Source organism: Procambarus clarkii, chromosome 19, assembly GCF_040958095.1.
Source record: "Procambarus clarkii isolate CNS0578487 chromosome 19, FALCON_Pclarkii_2.0, whole genome shotgun sequence".
NCBI lineage: Eukaryota > Metazoa > Arthropoda > Malacostraca > Decapoda > Cambaridae > Procambarus > Procambarus clarkii.
This window is the reverse complement of record NC_091168.1, coordinates 22,535,947-22,550,147: the sequence shown is the minus strand read 5'-3', so window position 1 is coordinate 22,550,147 and position 14,201 is coordinate 22,535,947. Positions and strand designations below refer to the sequence as shown.

The 14,201-nt window shown below is 44.2% G+C and overlaps 1 protein-coding gene and 1 long non-coding RNA gene across 4 annotated transcripts in view; one reads left to right on the top strand and one right to left on the bottom strand.

The window, feature by feature from the left end:
- Positions 1–12,507, top strand: part of LOC123751616 (uncharacterized) — a 75,652-nt gene extending 63,145 nt beyond the window's left edge. For 2 of the 3 annotated variants that reach the window (XM_069327155.1, XM_069327157.1), the window contains exons 5-6: positions 9,119–9,232; positions 11,634–12,506. In XM_069327155.1, the coding sequence (XP_069183256.1) occupies positions 9,119–9,232; positions 11,634–11,906 (387 nt within the window). In that variant the 3' untranslated portion in view covers positions 11,907–12,506. Of the gene's footprint in view, positions 1–9,118; positions 9,233–11,633 lie in introns of all 3 variants that reach the window. The other variant, XM_069327156.1, reaches the window with a different exon arrangement.
- Positions 1–14,201, bottom strand: part of LOC138366233 (uncharacterized) — a 127,304-nt gene that overhangs the window by 88,129 nt on the left and 24,974 nt on the right. The gene's annotated exons all lie outside the window — the stretch shown is intronic.

The following is a 14,201-nucleotide window of genomic DNA, read 5'->3' as shown; positions in this document are numbered from 1 at the left end:
ATGAATAGAACTTTAAACATGATTCACAACTGCTGACAAGTATTTTTCTCGAGCAGAGCTTCGTTCACGGCCTCTGTTCGAATCCCACCTCTCTAAACGCTTCACCCACGTGCTGCAAATACTACAGTCCGTCCTCATCAATAAAGCAGGCCGGCTTTATCAACAAAGGATAAATGCTCATTAATCTAGCAGCCAAAACCCCCCTGTTCATGAATAAAGAACAGTTTACACACGACTCACAACTGATCACGTTCGAACATTCCTCAAACAGCCCTTCGCTGGCGACATCTGTCCGACCGCCAGGCTGTCATGCTTCACCCACGTACTACAAATACAAATAATCACCAATAGAACCTAAACACCTAACCTAACCTAACCTACGCCTAACTTTACATAGAACTTTAATATATATATATGTTAAAAAAATATTCATTTATATATTTAATTTATATAACAAACCTATTTTTATTATGCAATACGTTGAAATGGATGAACGCGTTTTGGGAGCCGGGGAGGTCGAGGGGGCGGACTGGTTGCAGCTTTAACGAGCCTGTTCTGAGGATAGGTTGATGTCGTCCACTGCCTGGACGAGCCTAGCCTGAGGATAGGTAGGGAGGGTCACTGATGACAAGGCGATCTAGCTGTCAGAATACTGTTCGGGCATCACGTAGGAGTGATGCGTCTGGCAGTTGACATCTGCAATCTTTTCAATTGATTTGTGGTTGACACTTAACTAACGGAAAGGTCAATGCAGTAATGACGAGTAGGCATTTACTTAAGTGATTTCAAACTGCTGGAGCAGTGGAAATGGGTGGGGTTGCAGACGTAATTTGAAAATGAAAATAAATTTGGGATTTTTTTTTCAACAACTGTAAGTTAAAGGGCCTCTGATAGGTTAGGTGGGCAGGAAATTCTCATTAAGTTTCAAAACGTTATGAAAAACGTTAATTAAAAGTTTCCTCTTCTAAGCTTACCGAGTAAGCCGGACGATTCAAACAGAAAACGGGACAGTACGTCACTTTTGTGAGTCGATTTCATTTTAAATTACGTCCAAATTTGGCCATAGTGCGCATACGAGCGAAAAGTGACGTTATTTTTAAGAGGACGGGTTGACCGGGTGGGGTGTTATACCAGTGGGTGGTGGTGGGATTAGCGGTGTGTTATACCAGTGTGATATATCACAGTCATATCACAAGATTGTCTTGTGCATGTACACATCACTAATGTTCCAAATTATAAACCATTCTTGTTTTTTATTTGCAACTATAGGCAAGGTCAGTAATTGTTCACTGCCACAGGCTTAATGACCCCTATCACTGGAATTATTATAATTATTATTGTTGGGAAAACCCAGTAGGAGACGTGATGTGGATTCGAACCTATGTTCTGGGTGTTCCCAAACACACACGTTAGACAACCAAGCCACGACCTGGTCTCTCCGGTGTTGAGGGTTCTTCTGTACTGATCTATGTGGCCTGGACGGCTCAAAATTTTTCTTGCACGGTTCTCTATCTTCTCCAGAAGTCGGTGAAAGTATAGGGGGGGGGGGAACAGAAGACACATAAGGCATACTCAATTGCTTCGTATAAAGTTTCAGAGTTGCTGCTGTCGATATTCACTTTAGTAATGATTTGGTCATCTTTTCGTATAAAAAAAAGATAATTTAAAACTGAAAATATGTGCACTCACCCTCAATTATACTCAAAAATAACAGTCAAGCATAATATTTCCAATATGCAGCCTATTTTATCAAACTGCAGGTTAATTTTAGTAAAATGCAAAATATCTCCGTTTTCTGTTATGGTCTAGTTTCCTTATAAAATGACGAAAGTAAAAACTTTTCTTAATCACCTTCAATTACGCCAAAAATAGCACCCAAGCATAATATTTTAAATATCGATCGTAGTTTTGAAACTGCATGTCAATTTGGCTAAAATTATGACAAAAAAATCTCCGTTTTCTCTCATGATCATATTTCCGTATAGGAAAATTTCATTTAAAACTTACAATATGTGCAATTACCCTCAATCACCCTCAAAAGAAAATAACAGTGCAGCATAATACTTGCAATATTCTTGGCTGCCCTGACTGCTAGTTCCAGCAGGTAAGTTGTTAATGGTCATTAAAGTATCATACCACACGACCTGATAATGGTCCCTGGGACGGACCGAAACGTCGTCGTTTCTTCACTTTCTGACGTTTGATTTGGCCATCGTGTCTTCAGCCCCGTTATTGTGACTCATCGTCTGCAACACTGCACAACATTCTCACAACATTCTCAGGACGTATATCTGAACTACTTTGTCATAGTGGAATGATGTTGTTCAGTTATATATCAAGCTTAAAGTGCTGTCGTCAGCACCCACTTGAGTTTAGGTAATCAGGTTTAGTAGATCCTTCAAATACTCATTCCAAGACAAATGTATTAAGGAAACTATCGTCTGATGTGCTAGTTGGGACTAACTGCCTTCCAGATTGTTGCCCTAAGGACTTCCTCTCTTCCCCACTTACCTTCCAGACACCTGCATGCAACCTCAATGTTGCCCTCGTGAGAGACATGGGATATAAACGTTTATTGATTTACCTTGTAGTCAATGTAATTACTTCCGGCGGCACATTCAACGTCCCTGAGCTGTGTATTGCTCTCTCTCTCTCTCTCTCTCTCTCTCTCTCTCTCTCTCTCTCTCTCTCTCTCTCTCTCTCTCTCTCTCTCTCTCTCTCTCTCTCTCTCTCTCTCTCTCTCTCTCTCTCTCTCTCTCTCTCTCTCTCTCTCTCTCTCTCTCTCTCTCTCTCTCTCTCTCTCTCTCTCTCTCTCTCTCTCTAACTCAGCACACTCACCTTCTCACCTTATTCAATACACCTCGCTCATCCAACTCTCCTTGAGTAACTTACTCGTCTCAGTCTGCTCAGCAAACTAATTTCACTCCAGTAAGCAGATTGATTGAAGCACAAGGGAAGCCTCGTGGGTGAAGCACAAAGAAATCCTTGTGGGTGAAGCAAGGAGGAGCAGCAGGAGAGGTGAGAGTATATCTTAACCACAAAAGAGAGAGAGAGAGAGAGAGAGAGAGAGAGAGAGAGAGAGAGAGAGAGAGAGAGAGAGAGAGAGAGAGAGAGAGAGAGAGAGAGAGAGAGAGCAAATAGTATGGTGGAAGATGTTGTTTATAGAGAGACAGCAATGAAGCAAATATTGCCAATTCCCGCCTCTCGTCTCGCTTGGTGGTGATGGTGGAGGTGGTGGTGGTGGTGGTGGTGGTTGTGGCGGTGTGAATATTGGTGGTGGTGGTGTGGATATTGGTGGTGGTGGTGGTGGTGGTGGGAACAGCCCGTAGCAGCTGTCTAACTTCCAGGTACCTGTTCACTGCTGGATGAACAGATGCATCAGGTGAAAGAATCTCTGCCCATTTGTTTCTGCCTCAGACCGAGAATCGAACCCGGGCTCTTTGGACTACGACATCCGAGCGCTTGGTCACTCGGCCGCCAGGGTCTGTGTGTACTCACCTATTTGTGATTGCCGGATAGGTCTCTAGCTCTTGGATCCCGCTTTTCTGGCCGTTGGTTTCCTAGTACAATATGACTCCTGGGCCTATTTCCCTATCATATACCTACTTTTGAAGCTATGAACAAAGTTTGCCTCTACACTCTGCTCTTGAAGGTCATTGCATTCCGCCACTACTCTCACGCTAAATTAAAACTTTCAAACATTTCAATGACTCATCTGAGTTTCCACCCATGCCCCCTTGTTCTGTTGGTATTCCGTGTGAACATTTCGTCTATTTCCACTCTGTCAATCACCCTAAGTATTCTATTGTTCTATCTTATCTCCCAGTTCCCTCCTACCCGCACCACTACCACCTACTACCACCACCACCAATATCACCACCACCACCACCACCACCACCGCCACCGCCACCACCACCACCACCACCAATCACCACCACCACCACCACCACCACCACCACCACCACCATCAAGACGAGAGGCGGGAATTGGCAATATTTGCTTCATTGCTGTCTCTCCATAAACAAGCATCTTCCACCACACTATTTGCTCTCTCTCTCTCTCTCTCTCTCTCTCTCTCTCTCTCTCTCTCTCTCTCTCTCTCTCTCTCTCTCTCTCTCTCTCTCTCTCTCTCTCTCTCTCTCTCTCTTCTCTCTCTTCGCCTATTCAAACCCGCACATTGCACCACCAAACACAGGAAACAGAGCACATACATGCTCTGTTTCCCAAGTACATGGGGGGGGGAGGAATTGTGTGAAACCCCAATTAGGCTTCTGTGGAAGCCTCGAGATTAACCCCCAGGTTGTAATTATTTTCGACCGTGTCGTGGTACAGCTGACTAGAGCGTGCATCTGGGAACATCAAACGCGCAGGTTCGAACCCTCATCACGGGGTTCAAACAACATGAGTTGAAAACAGAATGTTGGATTGCAAGATAGAGCTTTTTATATATACTATGCCCCCAAGCCACTAGTACGCACAGCGTTTTGGGGCAAAACGCTGGCTAATGTATTCCCTCAGTATGCAGATTGCACCAGCAACGCTAGCAGGTGCAGGTATATTGCGCCCCGGATGCATGCAATGTGACTGCAGTCGGAAATGTGAAGAAAAGACAAATGTGTTTTGAAATAAACTTGTTTCAAACGCTCTTCCGCCAGTCAGTGTACCGTTGCCTCTATCCTAGCACTGGCGTAACCAACCCTGGCATAACCAACGTTGGCATAACCAACTTTGGCGTAACCAACCGTGGCATAACCAACTTTGGCATAACCAAACCTGGCATAACCAACTTTGGCATAACCAACCCTGGCATAACCAACTTTGGCGTAACCAACCCTGGTGTAACCAACAATACTGCTGTACTTTCTTGTCAAAAGGATGCCAGTCCAACCCCCCCACCCCCCAAAAAACAATATTACTTTATACTATTCATGTTCATTTTCCATTCGCTCACCAATGACGAGTATCCTGGGACACCTCTCAGCCAATCACCGCCGACAACCTATGTGGTGAAGGTGCATGACCCACAACAAAATAGGTCTATTGATCCACAGCACAACCTAAAAACACAGTGATAGGCAAATAGGTCGATACAGGTAGAGCAAAATTAGATCTATAGGCACACTAACTAGGCCGATTGAGATACAGTAAAGAAAATCTTACGATTCACAATACAACTGGCTTACAGTGCTACAACACACCGCATGTACAGAGCCAGCAATAAATATGCAATAATACATAGAGCTGCATACATACATACATGTATACATTGGGTAGTTCAGGATCCAGAGCCCGGAATGACTGGTATGATGTCAGACCAATGCCAAGTGGGTCAGAGAGAGGGCCTCGAGCTGTGTGAGTGTGTGCAGTGAGAGGGGGGCCTCGAGTACATGTTGAAGTGCTTTTACCATTCATGTTCTGGCCACTAGTGAAAGAGCCACCCCCTGATCCTTACACCACCACCACTACCACAATCCCCCGATCATCACATCACTACAACATTGCACACAATGTTGTCACCACAAGATGAGAGTGTGGTCACGATATCAGCGATAAAACACCACTTGGAGGAACTATAAGTGACCAAAACAATAGAGCCTGACCCAGTAAGCTGCTTAAAGAGCTTGCAGAAGTTGACCAGACCACAATCGACTTGAGAATAGTCCAGGATGGACCGAAACGTCGTCGTCCCTTCACCTTCTAGTGTGTGGTCTGGTCAACATACTTCAGCCACGTTATTGTCACTCATCGCCTGCAGCTTGCAGAAGTACTTTGTCACCCGTTATCTAAAAATGTTTATTGAAATGCTTGAGACAGAAAGTCTCCCAGAAGTCTGGAAGAGGGGCAAACGTAGTTCCGGTGCTCTAAAGATGGGGATAGAAAGGAGGCACTCAATTACAGACCAGTGTTACTGACAAGTATTCAGTGTAAGGTGCTGGAGAGAGTAATCAGGTCGAGAATGGTGGCCCAGCTGCTTGAGAGGACCAGCTGTGGGACAAAATGGTCAGCGCGGATTTAGAAGTGGAAAGTCGTCGCTTGACAAACTTGGTTGAGTTTCATGACAAGGTTACTAAAATTAGTCAGAATTAAAGAAATATAGGTAGACTGTATTGTCACAGATTGTTAAAAAGCATTCGACGCTTTTAACACTATTCTCATGAACGACTGTTGAGCAATGTGGACAACCAGGCTGGAATAATTGGGACAACACTGAACTGGGTCAGAGAGTAGCTAAAGGACAGAAAGTAAAGAATCACAGTCAGAGAGGAGGTTCCAAGCTCGAGAAATGTCCCAAGTTCAACCCGTTCTCGCAAATTTAATAAGTCAATATTGACTTATTAGTTGCGTGCATAGGTGACATACTAAACATAATAGTTTCCCTTGAAAAGCTTCATAGAAAACACCGACCTTACCTAACCTACTTAGTATGTAAAAATAAGCATCTTATAGCTTCGTAATTACAATTGTTACTTAACCTATTATAGGTATAGGTTAGGTAATAATTGTAATTACGAAGCAATAAGATGCTTATCTTAACATACTAAGTAGGTTAGATAAGGTCGGTGTTTTCTATGAAGCTTTTCAAGGGAAACTATTATGTTAAGTATGTCACCTATGCACATATTTAATAAGTCAATATTGACTTATTAAATTTGCGAGAACGGGTTGCCCAAGTTGGGGGGGGGGGTCCCACAAGGCTCTGTCCTAGGTCCGCTGCTGTTCCTAATTTAAGTGACCGACCTGCCCGAGGGAGTGAGCTCCCACATGTAAATGTTTGTTGATGATGCAAAACGGCGCAGAAGGTGAAAACAGAGAACTGCAGGCAGTTACGGGAGGACCGTGACAAACTCCAGGAGTGGTCAAATAAATGGTTACTGGAATTCAATCCCAACAAGTGTAATGTAATGAAGATGAGAAAGGGAGAAAGGAGACCAAAAAGCATTTACACCATAACATTCGTAAACAAAAATTCGAACGTCAGAATAGTTAAACTATAATGTAACAGGTACAACATAAATAGCTAGACCTCACTCCCCCGTTGTCGCCGATATGTAAGCACAGGCTGGCGGAGGCAGCTATAATCACCTTGTTCCCTCCTGACCCTGAGAGAGGCCTCGTTTATTCTCTGAAAGCGGTTGTCCATCACAGCGGGTGGGCGGCCCCCTTCATACAAGAGAGAGAGCGAGTGTCCCTTCACTCACACACCATCTGTGCCCCTTCACTCACACACCATCTGTGCCCCTTCACTCACACACCATCTGTGCCCCTTCACTCACACACCATCTGTGCCCCTTCACTCACACACCATCTGTGCCCCTTCACTCACACACCATCTCCTCCCCCAGGAAGACTAGTCCGGGAGCATTTACAATTCTGGGTTTGTGACATTTGTTTAACTGAGCTCCACAGACCACGACAGTTTTTTTCTTTTACCACAGACGTGGCCACACATTTACAATGCTAACCAGCATATATACATTCTCTTCTGTCCTCCATGGACAGATGTGTTAATCATATAGTTCAGTGATTTATTGAACGATCAACCTAACGATTGATTGTGATTGTAGAAAGGAAAGTGATTGTAGCGTTTTTAAAATGCTGATCTAACCAACAAACATAAATACACAGATTTACGACTGTCCTGCACAGGTGTTGGCGTGTGTGTGTGTGTGTGTGTGTACTCACCTAATTGTACTCACCTAATTGTGCTTGCGGGGGTTGAGCTCTGGCTCTTTGGTCCCGCCTCTCAACCGTCAATCAACTGGTGTACAGATTCCTGAGCCTATTGGGCTCTATCATATCTACATTTGAAACTGTGAATGGAGTCAGCCTCCACCACATCACTTCCTAATGCATTCCATTTGCTAACTACTCTGACACTGAAAAAGTTCTTTCTAACGTCTCTGTGGCTCATTTGGGTACTCAGCTTCCACCTGTGTCCCCTTGTTCGCGTCCCACCAGTGTTGAAAAGTTCGTCCTTGTTTACCCGGTCGATTCCCCTGAGGATTTTGTAGGTTGTGATCATGTCTCCCCTTACTCTTCTGTCTTCCAGTGTCGTGAGGTGCATTTCCCGCAGCCTTTCCTCATAACTCATGCCTCTTAGTTCTGGGACTAGTCTAGTAGCATACCTTTGGACTTTTTCCAGCTTCGTCTTGTGCTTGACAAGGTACGGGCTCCATGCTGGGGCCGCATACTCCAGGATTGGTCTTACATATGTGGTGTACAAGATTCTGAATGATTCCTTACACAGGTTCCTGAACGCCGTTCTGATGTTAGCCAGCCTCGCATATGCCGCAGACGTTATTCTCTTTATGTGGGCTTCAGGAGACAGGTTTGGTGTGATATCAACTCCTAGATCTTTCTCTCTGTCTGTTTCATTAAGTACTTCATCTCCTATTCTGTATCCTGTGCCTGGCCTCCTGTTTCCACTGCCTAGTTTCATTACTTTGCATTTACTCGGGTTGAACTTCAACAGCCATTTGTTGGACCATTCACTCAGTCTATCCAGGTCATCTTGTAGCCTCCTACTATCATCATGTGTGTGTGTGTGTGTGTGTGTGTGTGTGTGTGTGTGTGTGTGTGTGTGTGTGTGTAGGCAAGAACACTTTCCTCTACACCTCTATGGTGGTGTGTTCACTCACATGATAAGTGACGCTGCCCAATACACTCGTCCCTCGGGGCAAAACAAAACTAACCCCCACAGTTCCCCTTTCCTCACCCTTACAATGCCCATTTTGATCCATGTGTACACTTCAATCATGTCTCCTCTTTACGCCTTTCTTGGGATATAAATAATGCTTTTGATCTATTTTTGTTTTCCGAGAGGTTCGTAACTCCCAGTAATATCATAGTTATCCTTTGTAAAATAGGAGAACGTGCATCTATTTTTTTTTTAATTACGGTGCGCCTTCCCGCGCCTCCAACCGGATCACCCCGCTCCTCCCCCGCCCCTCCTCGCCCTTCACCCGCACCTCACCCGCGCCTCCCCACCCCTCCTGCACCTCACCCGCCCCTCACCCGCTCCTCCCCCGCCCCTCCCCCACCCCTCCCCGCCCCTCACCCGCCCCTCCCCGCGCGTGCGCTAACTCTCAACTAACATGGAGGTGTTGGTGTGTTGCAGGTCCGACAGAACTACATCAAGCGACGGCTGGTCACCACCTACAAGGCTCTCCAGAGGTTTTCACAGTCCGAGGTGGACCTTGAGGCTGGAGGCGTAGCCACGGCAGGGGTCAAGGTAAGAGGGGAAGGCACCAGGAGGGAGGGGGAGGAGAGAGGGAAGGCAGGTTGAGGCCGTACCTGGAGACCTTGAATCATTACAAGCTTTAGAGAATGACAAACAATAGTTATGTTTACATACAGAGCCGCCAAAACAGACAACATGGTAGCGCTCGTGTTTCTTCTTTCTTCTCTTCCTCCTCCTTCTTCTCCTCTTCCTCCTGCTCCTCCTTCTCCTCCTCCTCCTCCTCCTCCTCCTCCTCCTCCTCCTCCTCCTTCTCCTCCTCCTCCTCCATCTTCTGCTCCAACACATTTTTGCTTTCATCTTCCTGTAAACACCTTCCTAATAAATACCGCGTTGCCCGTTGTTGCTTCAGCAGCTTCAGCAGGCACCAGCCAGTAAGACCGCCCTAAGCAGCCCGGAGCACCAATTACAGCAACTTTGTGAGTATGTTTTTTTTAGATTCAGCCACTCAGAAGAAAAAGTTCCAAGTAGCACGTCGGGCTATGGTGAGCCCGTAAGTGGAGGCTCTTTGGAGCCACTATGTGTATCAAAAGCTGATACTAGAGATCTGGGGATGGATGGTGAATTTCATGGTGAATTTCAGCTCTGGAGGGCTGGCTGTACCAGTTATGGTGGGTTAGTGTAGATCTCTAGGTCTTCCGTTTTTTCTTTAGCTGAGCCGTGCTGTCGTTGGAGTTTGGTGAGGTGGCCTCCATGAGGAGGTCTTGTAGCAAGTAGGTGTCGTGTTTGTGGTGCGGCGGTGGAACTCCTACTAAGATTTCCCTCGTCTGAGGAGTTCGTAACCTCCGTAGCTGGTTGCGTCTTTCGCCTCGCAGTCTGAGGTAGACTCAGGTGCCGTGGATTGGTGGTAGAAGCTATTTCAGGAGCGTTGGTGGTGGTGTGAGTGTTTGTAGACAGCACGTCTGCTAGTGCGGCGGCTGAGATGGTGATGGTAGGGGTGTTGGGAGCTGGAGAGGGTATTACCTCTGTGTCGCCCGGGTCTTGGGTGCTTCTGGAGTCTTTTGTGAGTATGTGAGAGGGTGAGGTATGTCCTTTTCCTGGTGGTGAGGGGGTGAGGTATGTCCTCTTCCTGGTGGTGAGGGGGGTGAGGTATGTCCTCTTCCTGGTGGTGAGGGGGGTGAGGTATGTCCTCTTCCTGGTGGTGAGAGGGTGAGGTATGTCCTCTTCCTGGTGGTGAAGGGGTGAGGTATGTCCTCTTCCTGGTGGTGAGGGGGGTGAGGTATGTCCTCTTCCTGGTGGTGAGGGGGGTGAGGTATGTCCTCTTCCTGGTGGTGAGAGGGTGAGGTATGTTCTCTACCTCGTTTGTTTTTATGTATGTATGTTTTCTTCCATGTGTATATGATTGCTTTGATGCGTGTATGATCCTCTGATGTGTGTGTGTATGAGTGCATATCACCTCCGGTCTGCTTACACTATCACCACCCAACACACACATCACCTTCCGAGGCCTCTCCTGCGGGCGTGTATATTGAGGGAACTCAATTTGCATGTCAACACAGGGACAGTTATCCACTTGGCAAGGTAGGGGGGGGGAGGGTGGCATGGATCTGGAGGTATCTCCTGTGTGCTGGATGCTGGCACACTTGTTGCATCTGTTCACCTATGTTCTCTCAACTGGATAAAAAAAACTTTGTTTCTGCCCACTTTGATAATTTCCCGCTTAGTATTTGGTATGTAGTTGTCATGTCTTCTCTGGTCCTTCTGTCTTTCTGCGGCTGTTATAATGTGATCGCCCTCTGATCTGCATGCATAATTTGGAATTTTTTTATCGAAGTCCTTCTTAGCCTTGGCTAAAAAAGGTCCAGATGCCTATATCTTTGGTTTCATGCCGGTGCTGCATAATGAAATAATGGTCTTATGTAGGTTGTGCATACTGTCTTGCGAGTCTTTATTGTATGTTTGTAAAGGTAGTTTTGTTCCCTAATCTGTCATATGCCACCGATGTTTTATGCTGTGTGCAGGTATGTGCTCCAGAAGTTGTGTGCAGGTATGTGCTCCAGAAGTTGTGTGCAGGTATGTGCTCCAGAAGTTGTGTGCAGGTATGTGCTCCAGAAGTATGTGTGCAGGTATTTGCTCCAGAAGTTGTGTGCAGGTATTTGCTCCAGAAGTATGTTTGCCTTCGTCTTATGGTGGACTTTCTATCCGTTTTTTGGTCGCCTCATCTTCATTACCTTACACTTGCTGAGGTTGAACTCAATTAGCCACTTGATGTGTGCTGAATCATGCAGTAGATCCCAACCTTCCTACAGTAATCCTAATAGACACTACTGCCCATTAGCATTGTGTCGTGTACTATCATGCATAATGACTATTCTGTCAACACCTGAACATCTGTCAACTTCAAATCAATTTACAATGTCTCAATCATGTCTCCCTCTCTCTCTCTCTCTGTCAGATCGACGGCGGAGGAGTGACACTAGTCGTCCCCCCGCGCCAGCAAGCAGCCCAGGACGTGTTCCGGATTATCAAGAAGGAAGTAGAGCTTCCGGTCACAGCGCCCCCTAGCAGTCACGTGGCCGCCGCCGTCGCCCACAACAAGAACCTGAGTCTAACCGCCCGAGACGTTGAGCGAGACAGAGGCCGTCCATTGACCAAATACGAAAGGAATATGATGATCTTCAACTGGCTTCAGACGCTGGAAGAGACTGCGTATGATATCATGTCGTGAAGGAGGAGGAAGAGGGGGTGGGGAGAGACGCAGAAGGAGGAGGAGAACGACGATATGATGAACTGAAAGTGACAGGTGAATGACGCGGCTGTCCAAGAAGTATGATTGATGGAAGTGAATGATAAGTGAATGATATGGGAATGGGAAGCGTGTATGAGGCTGAGGGAGGGGGTGTATGAGTTAAAGATGATCTCATTTAAATCCCTTAAAACATATATATATATATATATATATATATATATATATATATATATATATATATATATATATATATATATATATATATATATATATATATTAAAGTTTAAAGATAATATCAGGTATGAATTTAAAGATGCTGTATGTTAAGATGTTGTCAGAGATGACGTGAGAGATGAAGATGACAGCTATAGTCGCTACCAGTAACGAGGCATAACCTACGCTAAACAACGTGGTTAAGTCTTGGAGGAGTGAGGAACTATCTTAAAGAAAACTATAAAAGATATAATAACGAATCATAAAGAAATACACAAGAAACAGGAGAGAAAGGGGAAACCAGAGAACAAATTATATTAACCACACATACAGGAGAATATATCCACTAGATATATAAACTATATATAGTGGATATATATATATATATATATATATATATATATATATATATATATATATATATATATATATATATATATATATATATATTCTATATATATATATATATATATATATATATATATATATATATATATATATATTCTATATATATATATATATATATATATATATATATATATATATATATATATATATATATATATATATATATATATATATATTCTAGTATATCCACTAGAATATAGTGGATAATATAATGAATAATATTAATATGATGAATAATGTTAATATAATGACTATTGTTAAGAAAGCATTAATAATTATTATAATTATCAAAGAGTATAATAATAATTTGAATGTATACATATTAATTTTTTACCTAATAAAAGGGAAAAAAGAGTAATGTGGTCAAATATATTGTAGTGGTTGGGATTTAGAGCTGTAGAAATATGTTAAATGAAAACTGCGAGTGAAGAGTGTTGTGGTTGACCCCCTCCCCCTTTCTCTCTCTCTCTCTCTCTCTCTCTCTCTCTCTCTCTCTCTCTCTCTCTCTCTCTCTCTCTCTCTCTCTCTCTCTCTCTCTCTCTCTCTCTCTCTCTCTGTTACATACACGGCTGTGACGTAATACTCAACGACACTGTTTAATTTAACTAGTAGTATAGCATTGTCTTGTAGGATGACCCCCCCTGGTGAGACGTGACCCCTTGGTGGGATGTAACCCCCTGGTGGGACGTGACCCCCTGGTGGGACGTGACCCCTGGTGGGATGTGACCCCCTGGTGAGACGTGACCCCCCTGGTGGGACGTAACCCCCTGGTGGGACGTGACCCCCAGGTGGGATGTGACTCCCTGGTGGGACGTGACCCCTGGTGAGACGTGACCCCCCTGGTGGGACGTGACCCTCTGCTGTAACATGACCCCAGGTGATAAGTCTTTAAAGGAAAGTCTGAGAAAATTTGAAGACATCAATAAAGTGTTAAAAAGTCACCAGGAAAATGTTGAGATATCATCATGAACAAATGAGAGAAGCGTGAGGGGATGATAGCAGGCGTCTGAAGCACTCAGTAAGTACCAACAACTTAAGGAAGCAATGATCAAAGAAAATAAACAGTGCTTTACTAAAGTCAAAGAAATTATGAAAAAAAAGAGAATAAGCAATGGAAAAAGTCTTCGATGGTACCAATTAAGTCTTTTTAAGGTATGGTAATAGCATCCGAGACTATATTATTGTGTATCCAAATATTTACAGTAAGTCTGAGGCAAAAAATAAAATCTAAAGGAGCAAGTCTGAGAAAGATCTTTTAAAAAAAAATATTAAAATCACGATAATAGTTTTAAGAAATTCGAGACAGTCTCGATAAGTTCTCTGAGAGATTGTGAGAGGCTGTGAGCTGTCTCGGGAGGAGTAGCGGTGTAATCTTTGGTGAATCTGTAAATGGAATTAACGTAAGACAGGTGTTTATGAACGAGGATGAGACGCAAGGGTGAGGCTTCGATTCAGCATCTCAGCATCTTAGCATCTCACTTAGGATGTACTTGCAGGATCGAGCATCTCATCTCACTCGATAATGGTTCAGAACGGATCGAAACATCGTCAATTCCTTTAATTTTCAGATGTATGGGATGGAATGCTAATTGTTCAGCCTCGTTATTATGACTCTCTGTAATCTACTTTCAGGTAATTTCATGCAGTGAAAAT